A 12,165-nucleotide genomic window follows, 5' to 3' on the forward strand; every position below is an offset into this window, starting at 1 on the left:
TTACAACATTATCACAGATTTAGCTTTGACACACCACTAGCAATAAATTCGCAATGGGCATAGCGTAAATAGATAAGTACCTTCCTTATAAGGGTAGGTAGGCACTCTTACCCTAAAGTGTCATTCTATGGAACTTGCTATGTAAACAAACGTCACTAGTACTTAAATTCATTCCAATATGGCGGTTTGTTTACATAGTTAGCAAGTTCCATAGAATGACACTTTAAATACCCTGATGGTGGCGTAATGAAGACTAATAGCGATTAGTAATGGCAGGATACTCTGATACGAGTAAGTCTCGCCCGAAATATCGCTAAGTCTTTATTTTAGACCGCGGACTTTTGTCGCAATGACGTCACAATAGGGTAGTTTGGGGAGTAAATGGAACGGTGTTAATTAATACGGCTGTGTTCATTAAAATTTAATAATCAGGCATTCACGATATAAATTACATGTAAGTCAATACAAATAAATCCAAGCAACCTTTATAAATCCTGCTTCGATAACAAACTTTTCAAATATGCACCAATAACATCCCATCGAGGTGGATAGAAGCTTTCCTTTTTGAAGTGGATATGTTCTGATAGAAGACGTAGCCTAACCGCGAGTCATTTAAAAAAACTCTTGATCTGTTACGGAGAGTCAGTTAACGAAAGAACAACGTCGATATCGATGTATCAACAATCAATTGACAATTAACTTACAGGTAATTTATACCGTGGATGCCTGATTTTTTAATTTAATTAACAAAGGCGTATTAATTAACACCGCTCCATTAACTCCCCAGACTACCCTATTGTGACGTCATTGCGACAAAAGTCCGGGGTCTAGAATAACGTTCGCAAAATTGTATTACATAGTTCACTGCAGAGTGGCGATGACAATTGTCGCTGGTGCAACGGCCCCTATTCTGCATTGATCCTCAACAATCGCAGCTTGCCGTCGTCTAGTAAAGCCACGCCGGAGTCGTTGGTGCCGCCGCAGTAGCGCGAAGATGAAAACACCGAGACCAGTCGCCCGCGCAGCTGACACTGGCAAAAAATCAAAATCAATCAGCAGGTGCTGCCCTCTAGTTTACGCGAGCGTTAGAGGGTCTGCCATCTTGTGGACAAAATTGGAAACTTTTTCGCGCCAAATTGGGGGGCTCCTGCGCTGACTTGGCTACCTGTGTTCATTTATTGAGTTCGTAATGCGCTCCAAGAATGTTTATGTACATACTCGTAAGATGATGACGATGGTGACAATTCACAAGATTATGATAACATTGATACCTACCATAAACCCGGCCTGGTGCACCTCGTGCGCTCGGAGTACGTGCGACAGCTGATTCGTTAGCAGGAATCTAAGGAATAACAAGTAAAGCTATTATGTATTTTGTTTTGTTTTTGTCCGTTTTATGTAAACCTGTTTATGTGCAATAAAGTGACATACATACATACATACATACATGTATACTTTACATCGGAGCGGCCAAGGTGTTTACAAGGTACTTACTTCACCAAGTATTTTTTCAGAATAAAACGTTCTATAAATATATACCTATCCTATAATTATTACGATATCTATTAGGTATTGTTATCAATTTCATGATTTTGAGTACTCTAGTCTAGGCTCCTCAACCCCGGGGTGCAGTAAATCTTTGCAGCTGATTGTGTGCCTACACCCAAATCCTTTTGTTGAGAAATTACGTCTGACCCGGTTAATCGGACACATTAAGATGATGTGTTTACTGATAAAGATAAACAAGTAACCGGTCAAGCGCGCTCTGGTCGAACACGTGTCCCGTGCCGCGCTTGGAGTTCGCCGCGAACCCCTCGTTGGCGGCCAGCTCCAACGCCTGCGTAGCCGTGATCTTGTGCGGTCTACAGGACAGACACAAAAAACTAATGTGGCGAACGTTCATAATAGGCGCTGTTCCTATATAAGAACTTGCTGAAATGGAAATAACAAGTGAGCACGAGTCCGCCCACGCGGTCATCCGTTTGCAACATACGCCGTAGTTTGAATAAGGATTGGATCTTGAGGATGGGGACATGGTAACTATAAGTCTACTAACTTGACAGGGTCGTTCCACAGAAGCTCCCAAGCTATCGAGCTCTGCTCAGAGGGCTTCGGTAGCGGCACGGAAACCTTGTCGATAGCTGATATTAGCGGGCACACCCACGGCGGGGGGATGCCGCCGTGGCAGCAGAATACCTGCAACCCACACAAAGCGTAACATGACGATGATGTATGCCGCTAACTAGTGCGACAACTACAATAGAAGAATGCGTTGCTGCTCGATTGTAATTATTCCGATTTAGGCCATAAGACGGCAGACCCCGCGTACCGTGAACCGTACCCTGCAATATAGAATTAGCATTTAGCACGATCTAACAATAAAATAAAACCGACCTGGCTATTCCCACCGGTAATCACCAATTTGTGCAGAATTGCTAGCTGGCAACTATTTGATTACGTTTTTCCATCATAATAAATTAGTTACGGGTGCATGGGTTCGTATCCTACCGACTGCGCCATGTTTTGCTAATTTAAAAACTTTATTTCCTTATCTTTTAAAGACAATAATCCAACAAACCCAAAGTACCTAACATTATCTTTCTAGCGACTCACCTTGTCGTCGACGACGGCAGCAAGTGGCAGCGCGTCAAAGACGTTGTTGATCGCCGACCACACTCTCGGTCCCTCTACTTCACCATACTTGGTTAGGCATTCACTGCAAAAATGTTGTCTACAAGTACAGTCAAGTGTAAAAATATGGGTGCTGCTTACGTACTTACTCAAAAACATGTCCCATATAGTTCTCTTAATTCGCTGACATAAGAGCTATGTAATGGGACATATTTTTGAGTATGTGTGCCCATATTTTTACACTTGACTAGTGAGCAGTTTGAAGTAAATCCCTAGGCCTATTCTACCCTAGCGTCTCATAAATATATTCTGAGCAACTTACGCATGAAACGTGAACATTTTCTGTATATCCCTCGTCTCGTGATTCCCCCGAATCAATAGCACCGACTGCGGCCTCTGTAGCTTGGCCGCCAGAAGGTACGCTATCAGCTCGGAGCCGTGCGGCCCGCGGTCCACATAGTCTCCTAGGAAGAGGAAGTGGGTCGGGGCCAGTGCTGGACCCATCGGCCAGAAGGCGGTCTCCATCGCGAGGAGCGCCGCTAAGTTGCCGTGGAGGTCACCTGAAGATGGAACGGCGGGAGTAACGAGGGAATAGTTAAAACACCGATTATTGCTCAAATAAACGGAAAATATATTAGTATCATAGCAAACTAAATGTTAAAAACTCTAAAACGCAAACTCCAAAGACCATCAAGGGTTTCTCAAATTAGGCTACCTACCTGAAAGCTCGGGGCCACTAGTCGGTCAGAAGCAAGTTCACATAAATAATTAGCAAATAAAATACACAAGACCAGGAGGAGCTAAAGTGAAGCAGTCATCTGGAAAAAAAAGAGAATCTACGATAAGTTACGATTGGGAAAATTCAAAATAATCTCACCCACAGCGTATATAGGCGATCGTATCCGCAGCAATCTCGGCTCATTGACGCAGATGTGAGCCACCGCGTCTGCGAGCTTGATGATCAGGTTCCCCAGATCAACCTCTTCGGATTTATTGGCCCAGCTCCATGCCAGCTTGGCCGAGGTCGCTACGTTGCCGGCTACTGACGGGCGTTTCTGGACAAACAAGTATTACAAGCTTTTATTTCCTCCTGAAACCCGGAAGCAGTTGTTTTGTTATTGAATTTGAAACTCTTTGTTATGCAATAAAAGTTCAAAATAGATTTTGGAATATGTACAAAAATTTGTAGCTATGGGGTCTCAGGAGGTTAAATTCTAATGTGTGTATCAGGGATGTTGCGAACATCCGCATCCGCATCCGCAACCGCGGAACATCCGCATTATTTTCAACATCCGCATCCGCATCCGCATAAAATCGATGCGGAGCTTATGCGGATGCGGATGTCGAACAAGTCGGTACAGGAACGTCTTAGCGGCGGCGTAAGTGCTAGGTAATTTCGTCATTACCTATAACGAAATCGTCTAGATCCAGAAAAGTCGGCGAAGTTACTGTTTATTAAATATAACGCACCTATATTCTTGCTCAAATACTAAACGTTAGGTTTTTTTAAATAAAAAAATACTAAAAATTTAATATTTGACGTTTTCTAAGTACCTAATCTTGACATCCGCATCCGCGGATGTGAGCCTTTAAAAATCCGCATCCGCGGATGTCAAAAAATCTGCATCCGCAACATCCCTGGTGTGTATGTTCTGGTCAAGATGCAACTGCACTTACGGCGTTAACGCTACTAATGGCGGTGGCGAAGTATCTGACAGCAGCGAGCGCGGCTACAGGTGCCGTGGATGGCCCCAGGACCTCTAGTGACAGGGAACCTAGGACGTTCGCTGTTGAGGGGGTCACCGCGTCTTCTGTTATAGAAATAAACAGTTATTTGACTGCGTAAAGTTAAGAATTAGGATTAATAAATTATCTATGCGAAATCCCATCGAGTTGAATTAGCAGCAGCTGAAGCGAGGAGCTTGGAGGATATAATCAAACGGAGACGCCATGTCTGTAATTTTCTGTACAAAACAGTCTGCCGATTTTTGCGGGGGAGGGGAACGTCAAATGTATGCGTAACGTAAAAATAGCCATGTCAGATAAACGTCAGTCCATACATTGTGTATGACCGTTGGCCGCCTATTTTCGACAGAGGGGAAAGCCTGTTAATGGCTACTCCGTTTAGTTGTATCCTCCAAGGCGAGGAGGCATCTTCCACTTATAAAATAGATAAGACAATACTCAAAAAATTACTTTAGGTACTACATAGGTACCCATGTTATGCATAGCATCCGTTGATAAAAAGATAGGTTATGCAGTTCCAAAATGTGTGTCTATTCAACTGTCAGCAAAACGGAACACTTGTGACATCATGCCAAATCCATTAAAATACAGAGTACCTTTAGTACCTGTGTCTACCTAGTACATACTACCTATGTACTTCATCTCTATAAAATTTCCAAATCTGTGGGTTCCTCCACTTGAGCGATAAATCCTCCATTCACCCTGCCGTAACGTACGTTTGTTTTTTATGTGAAGCAAAGCAAGGCATCCAACCGCGCGTCTATTGTGGTCGGATCCAACATCCTTCCTTGTAGAACGCTACTTAGTCAAAACGGAAGGCCCACGGGGCCCCGACGTGCGATAGTCTGCTGGACAATAGAGTACAAGAAGTACCGTCTATGGCAGTGAGTTCTAGCATCTCGTTGTTGCGGCGTCTCACTCGCACTGAGTAAGCTGCCACGGTATAGTCGGCGCGGCGAAAAGTACTCGCGCTCAGTTTACCCCGACGGGATACACCGCTCTCTGTCTGCTGTCCTAAGGCTGTCGGGATAAATAATAAGACTGGCTCTTCCGATGACTTCAGTCCAGGGGGCCTAACCAAGATGACAATCGTTGATATAAAACGCCAATTAAAACTTACATACTTAATGTAAATAAATACCCAGTCATGTGACTTTTCGTAACCTCTGTTATCCTGATACATTTTTTTTGTTTGGCGTTAGTCGATGTACGATTGATATCTTAGCTAGGCCCCCCAGTTTTGCAGTTATTAGATCCCTAATATAATAGGTAAGTAGATATTATAAATGCGGAATTAACTGTGTGTCTTCTGTATGTTACCTCTTCATTGAACCGATTTATATGAAATTTGGTATGTAAGGTTTTTAAACGATCTGGTAACATTTAAAAACTGATGGGCAACACCGAAGCTAGAGCCAGCTTCAAAGAGTGGCCACAAAATTTATTTCATTTAGACCAAACTTTATGTTACTTATTAGGAATTCTAATATTTCCGATGTGGCTTGCGCACTTGGATAGGCCTATAGAGATCTTTATTTGCATACCATAGTACAGATGTTACATACCTGGACCCTATAGAATATCAAGAGCACTGCATTCTTGTGCAGGAATACTCACAGCGAGTCTGCGCAACTTTTGCCAAGTGTGGCGGTACTGGAGTAGCAGGTGATGGAGGCCTGAAATCAGATTACATTTATAAAGAAAAGTCCGTATTCAGACAAAAATCCGTAACGAAATGCAAAGGTTGTGCACAAGGAACAAATGTTTTTACCCGCTCCGGTTAGGCACAAAAGCTAATGCAATAGGATAAGTTAAAAAGCAAGAACTTATTTAAGACAGAATAAACTTACTGTTTGTCTTGGGGGCGAGCCAGCTTCATTTGCCTGTTTCAAACAAAATAATGGTTATAGGTAACTCAACTGAGATCGAATATATTACTAAAGTGTCATTCAATAGAACTTGCTAACTATGTAAACAAAAGTTACTAGTAAATTGACATTCAGTGTCAATTTTAGTAAGGCGGTTTGTTTACATAGTTAGCAAGTTCTATTGAATGACACTTTAGGTAGTAAAATGTCGAAGACGAACATTTTATACAAAACTCAACACTTTTAGCCCTTTTAGGTAAGTCGCTGTGCATATTCAGTTGTTACAAACGTAATGTTAAAAGATAGTAGGTACCTACCTATTCAATACTCACTTGCCTCACTGCACCGCCATGGACAGGGAGTCAGGCTGTGATGATAATAAAACTCACAACTCACTGCAGGTCGATTAGATAGTTGGCGATCCTTCGTTTGGCGCGCAGCATGGCGCTGGTCCCTCGGAGACGAGCCTCGCTGACGCCACGTAAGTAGTCCGTCATAGACAATTGGGAATTTGGCTGCAAGTTTAGCTGCCTGCTTCAACAAGAGCGAAAGGTCATTGTTTAAATTAAACATGTTAAAAAGTAAGCTAAACCAAATCGTTTCTTCTTGAACTTGGTAAATCTGTTGAACGGTTCAATCTACAGATTCTACACCCCACAAAAGTAGGTACCTAAGAAATGTAGAGTAGGTCATAAGTGGCTGCTTTATCAAAGCCCATCGCATCTGATAAGAGACCTATTCTTCTTTTTTCTTTTCGAGTTTCCATTAATAAACAGTGGATGCCCAGATAACAGGGATTCTGACAGCAATGACCGTTGCGTCTCTTAAGTCAGATTCCGAGCAGAGGGCCTAAACCAAGATGATTCTATCGTACCTACTAAAAGTAAACATGGATGAGTTAGAGAGATAGAAAGCGTTTCGTTGTCGTAGCTCAAACGATTATCATCTGGCTAAGCCCCCACGAGTATACGGGCACACGGGGCATTATGCCAACAGGTGTGCCATGATTTACGGTGCTGTATCACAAGTAGGTACATTGAGGATATTAGTCAATTGAGATGGAAGGAATAGGCACCTGTAGACATTGTCGGCGTCGCGAGCTACGCTCAGTGCGTCAATAGGGAGTTGCCGCGCAGCGCGAGCCGCCGCAACAAGCTCTTTAAACTCTGCGTATTCCAACTTCTGGTCGCGATCGGTGTCAAAGTATCTGTGGAGGGTTTGATTCCGCTTCGGTAAAGCCATTGTGTATGATTTCGTTTAGGTTACTGAGAAACTCTATGATGAAGTTTCAATGAAAAGGTTTAGGTATTTGCTTTGCCATTATTAAGAGGATTAAAGCTTTATGAAAGGCTGAAACCCTATCCACATCGAATAAAGTAGGTATACTTAGGCCAACCCAACTTAAGGGACGCAGTGGAAGCTACTACCTGAAGATGTATTTGCACCGGATTTCCGCAGTGGAGCCACTATGCTGCGTCACGGGCTCCAGGGCTGCTATCCACATCAGCAGATCGTGAAACGAGATCCCGCCGCGGTTTGTCATGTCTGCAGCTCTAAAACACAACCAACCGTGCACAACTGCATACTGTGAAACAAAGCATTATTTAATACCTACCTATAAAACTAATCTTTAAGAAAAAAACGACTTCAAAAAGGATTAAATAAAATATAGCCGGTCAAACAACTTTGTCAGTAGAAAAAGGCGCGATATAAAAAAATTCTTTGGGACTAATTTTCATTTTTGACCTTCGCGCCTACCTTTTTTTAATTTGTCACTTTTTTCTGCTGACGGAAATTGCTTGGCAGACTTTATTATCCCGTTTTATATGCGCTAACAGCAACTGATACGTTTGAAGTCAGTGCCAAGCCAAATCTTAAAACTGTCAATACGCCGCCGTCCACCAGAATGCCAACCCTTATATAGGTCGATGAGAAAGAAGTAACCAGCATTGTAAATAATTAAATATGTATTTATAACTATAGAGTTTCGCTTAGTTACCACGGTTCATGAGTTACAGCCTGGTGACAGACAGACGGACAGTCGGAGGGCATATTACGGACAGCGGAGCCTTAGTAAGTAATAGGGTCCGTTTTTTACCCTTTGGTACGGAACCCTAAAAAGAGATGTAGGTAATATAATAAAGAAATACCTAAACAGCGCCGGGCACTGCTGGTACTGCCAGCCAACGTCCACCATGAGCTGCTTGAACAGGTGCGGGCTCATGTACTGAGCGGGGTACACCATCTCCGTGAACTCACGGTACACACGGATCTGGTCTGCAAAGTAACATCTGTTAAGCTTTGGATTCCTCCGAAAACGGTGCCGTCACATTACGGCCGCTATATAGCGTTGACTGACGTCACTAGAACGTTGTCTATGTAAACAAGATGGCGCGGTTTCCTAGACGGCGTTACGTTACGTTGATTGTCAACGTAACGTAAGATGACGGCCGTCATGACCTTGTCGATAGTTTCGTGAACGTTTTATTAGATAGCGGTGACGCCATTTTGAATAAATGACACGAGATTTGAATAAATGATTCCGTACTACGATTATTTTCCTCTTCTGATGATATTTCATCCTCCAAGTAAATTATAGATGATCAAGCAAATCTTGTCAGTAGGAAAAGGCGCGAAATTCAAATTTTCTATGGGACGTTATCCCATCGCGCCTACATTTTTCAAATTTGCCGCTTTGACCTTGGTGGATGACGGTGTGTTATGACGCCGTGGTACTTTCCACATGTCGCCACCGTAAAGACGGCCGTCTTTTGCTGCCGCTATATGACGGCCGTCATATGACGGCACCGTTTTCGGAGGAATCCAAAGCTTTAGGCTTAGGCTAGGGTTTGCACGGTGGGAAGATCCGCGGATCCGGATCCAGATCCGGATAATTTCATACGTTTCAGATCCGGATTGCGAACCCTAGCTTAGGCTATCCGCGGTGAATTTACTCCTTAGGACGCTATACGGTAGAATGAGATCGATAAAAGTTGCTCCGCTAATTTATTATATGTATTAGGTAATAGGTTGCATTCCGTAGGTTTACCGTGACTGGCTCAACATTTGGATCGATCTTAAGAGAGCTTAGAGGCTCACGTGATTGTCAAGCGGACCCCAGGCTCCCATGAGTCGTTGCAAAATGCCGGGACAACGCGAGGAAGAAGATGATCTTAAAGTCCACTTGCACCATCCCACTAACCCGGGGTTAAGCGGTTCAACCGTTAACCTAGTGTTAAATTGTACTGGTAACCATGGTAACTCCATGTTTAACCGGTTTACCCCGGGTTGGTGGAATAGTGCAAGTGGGCCTAAGAGGACATGAACCTTCTTTCTTGTAATTAGCGGCCGCGAGCAGCTGACACTGCTGCAGAGCGGCGCCAGCGAGGCTGCCCGCACAGTCCGGCCCAATCAGCGTGTTCTCTTCGCACACCTCCACCACCATGCTGCTCTTCAGCTCTTGCTATTGGAAGTCAATTGTCATTAACCATTTATTATTGGTTTAAGCTTCTGATTACGTTCTAAAAAAGAAAAGATCTTTGAGGTCTTTGCTAGTCACGTACCCAGGTTTCCTTGGGATGTTAATAATGGTTAGCAATAGCAATTATTAGGTAGGTATATAGGTACATTTTGAAAACTTATTGGTAAAAACGAGGATTATAGTCCTATGACCAAAGAGAACATAATCACTACGTTTCCTCTCTATGACCCCTCGATTGAAGGTCTCACGTTTAAACTATTTTTCAGGGTTTTACCATCGACATTCTACTTATTTGATGCATTCTTGAGAATACTAGCGAGTGTCACATTATAGATAAAAGAAAAGGTAGAAGCATGAACTTTGGACTTTATTTTCATGTTCCGTACGGTGGCTCATTAGAAATGCTTACACTTTCTTGGCCCTTGCATTGGTCCCCGGTAGCCATGGCCGCCAACATGGCGATCTCTGGGCTGCGGAGACTGCAGTGCGCACGCAGGCGATCCAACTCGACTGAGTTCACCCACTGACGGTTTTTGGCGCCCTAATTTAAAAATACTGTGAAAATAAATGCCAAATATGACCAATTGTACAGTGTTGTAAATAACGCTTATTTTTAGGCTTAAAGACTCGAGCCCTCATGACTCGTAAGTCTTGAAGACTCGACTATATTTGAGAATTTTATTTATTAATTTTACACGTATGGATGTAAGAAATCGTCTTTGCCGCCTTTGAGGCGTTAAGCCTCAAGAGTCGAGTCTTTAAGCCTCAAAATGAGCGTTATTTACAACACTACCATTGTACCCTTACTAACTGTACCTACCTAAGTCCGGGAGACGAGTAACAAGAAGGGCTTAAATACGATCTATAGTAGGTAGATCGTTTCAAAACCAAAGCTAAATAACCGCGGAAATCTCATTACGCCTATATACATTGGAGTAAAAGAGAAAGATCGAAGAGAAATAATATCTACACAGTACTACTACCTACCTATACTACTACCAACTATAAGCTGAAATACATACGCTGACGTTCTTATTCCTCATCCGTTTCTTGACCTCCGACTTGACGGCGGTCTTGTAGACTGCGTGGTACACGCACTCACTCTCGTGGTCTGGTAACCAGGTCTTCAAGACCTGGAGCGGCTGGCAAGCGCTTGCTTCGCTGCCGAATAGCTAAACACCAACACTTTATTAACAAGTCATAAACTGAAATAAATAGATGCCATAATAGGTAGTAAAAAAGTGACCAAGCCCTTCATTGGCCGAGGCCGGAAACAAACCGGCGGCGTCTTCAGCTTTTATGCGGGTAATTTCCTCTACCTCTAGGCCGCCGTGGACATCTAGGCCATTGATATTAATATTAGAAGGATTTTTTTAGATACTCCTATGAGAATATATAAATTCCGTGCCGTGGGATATAAAAACCACATCTACGAGACCCATTTCAATGTGATTTCCGATGGTAATATTTAAGGTTGGATTTGCGAGGCCCCCCTAAGTGCAAGACCGTGGGCGAAGGCCCCATTCGCCCACGCCACTGTTCATGTGCTACCCAAGTGCTAACAATATTTCCAGCATTTATCCTTCTAAAACCGGGAGCCCCTGGCGACATCTACCGTAACAGTAAGTAAACTATTTTAACGGCACCAGACCTAAGGCACCCTATGAATGAATAAGTACTCTATAATACCTAGGGTTGAGTTAGTCCAAGGGTTTGAAAGAATCAGCAACGCACTTGTGATTACTTTGAATCGATGCAGAAGCTAAACATTACATAGAAAAGGAAAATACAAAAAAATATACAATAATTTGGTAAGTACCTCTACATTCATTTTCTGGGCTGTCGTATTCCAACAGTTTTTCTCGGTTTTGCAAGAAGGTAGCCAATATTCACCGTTAGCCTCTCGGTTCAGCAAGTACGATCTCTCGGCAGAACAGTATGCCAATAAGGAAACAACATCGCACAAATCTTTGTAGTGCTTGAACATTTTGTTAACTTGTTTGAATGTTTTTTGTACCGAAGTTTATGACATGTATGATGATAACGGTTACGAGTATACTTACTTGTAGATTTAGGTAATTTAGAAAGATATTAGGTAATGATAATTATATTATTTATGTTTATCTGTCATTTCATAAATGCCATTTTTGTCAGCTTGATGATTCGATCTCATTTTTGCCATTTCATAAAAATAGTGAAGGGAATGAAATAAAATGAAATCGATATTGTTTCGTAAATATCGAATAAGAAAAATGTTCAAAATAAAAACTTAGAACGCCATTTGACTTTGATCCGGGTTGGCATTTGAATCACGCATTATAGTGAGGGGGGAGGGAGGGTGGCATTTTATAGGGGTTGGTCACCCCTTTCAAATTACATCCGATTTGTGTCTAGGGGAGCGTTCAAGTATTACGAAACGCAATTTTTGGTCATTTTTAA

General features: G+C 42.7%; 1 protein-coding gene across 1 annotated transcript; it reads right to left on the minus strand.

Moving 5' to 3' along the window:
* Positions 1 to 905: 905 nt before the first annotated feature.
* Positions 906 to 11,748, minus strand: LOC134648551 (uncharacterized). Its single transcript, XM_063503070.1, has 19 exons — positions 11,546 to 11,748; positions 10,749 to 10,898; positions 10,136 to 10,267; positions 9,573 to 9,708; positions 8,396 to 8,522; positions 7,673 to 7,798; positions 7,321 to 7,452; positions 6,642 to 6,776; positions 6,228 to 6,260; positions 5,995 to 6,053; positions 5,251 to 5,397; positions 4,309 to 4,454; positions 3,509 to 3,686; positions 2,954 to 3,191; positions 2,614 to 2,716; positions 2,057 to 2,196; positions 1,752 to 1,862; positions 1,276 to 1,342; positions 906 to 1,031 (listed from the first exon to the last, which is right to left on the minus strand). The coding sequence occupies exons 1-19, from the start codon at positions 11,711 to 11,713 to the stop codon at positions 906 to 908; spliced, it is 2,454 nt and encodes an 817-aa protein (XP_063359140.1). The 5' UTR covers positions 11,714 to 11,748.
* Between the last annotated feature and the right edge of the window lie 417 nt (positions 11,749 to 12,165).

This window comes from Cydia amplana, chromosome 5 (genome assembly GCF_948474715.1).
Source record: "Cydia amplana chromosome 5, ilCydAmpl1.1, whole genome shotgun sequence".
NCBI classification, from domain to species: domain Eukaryota; kingdom Metazoa; phylum Arthropoda; class Insecta; order Lepidoptera; family Tortricidae; genus Cydia; species Cydia amplana.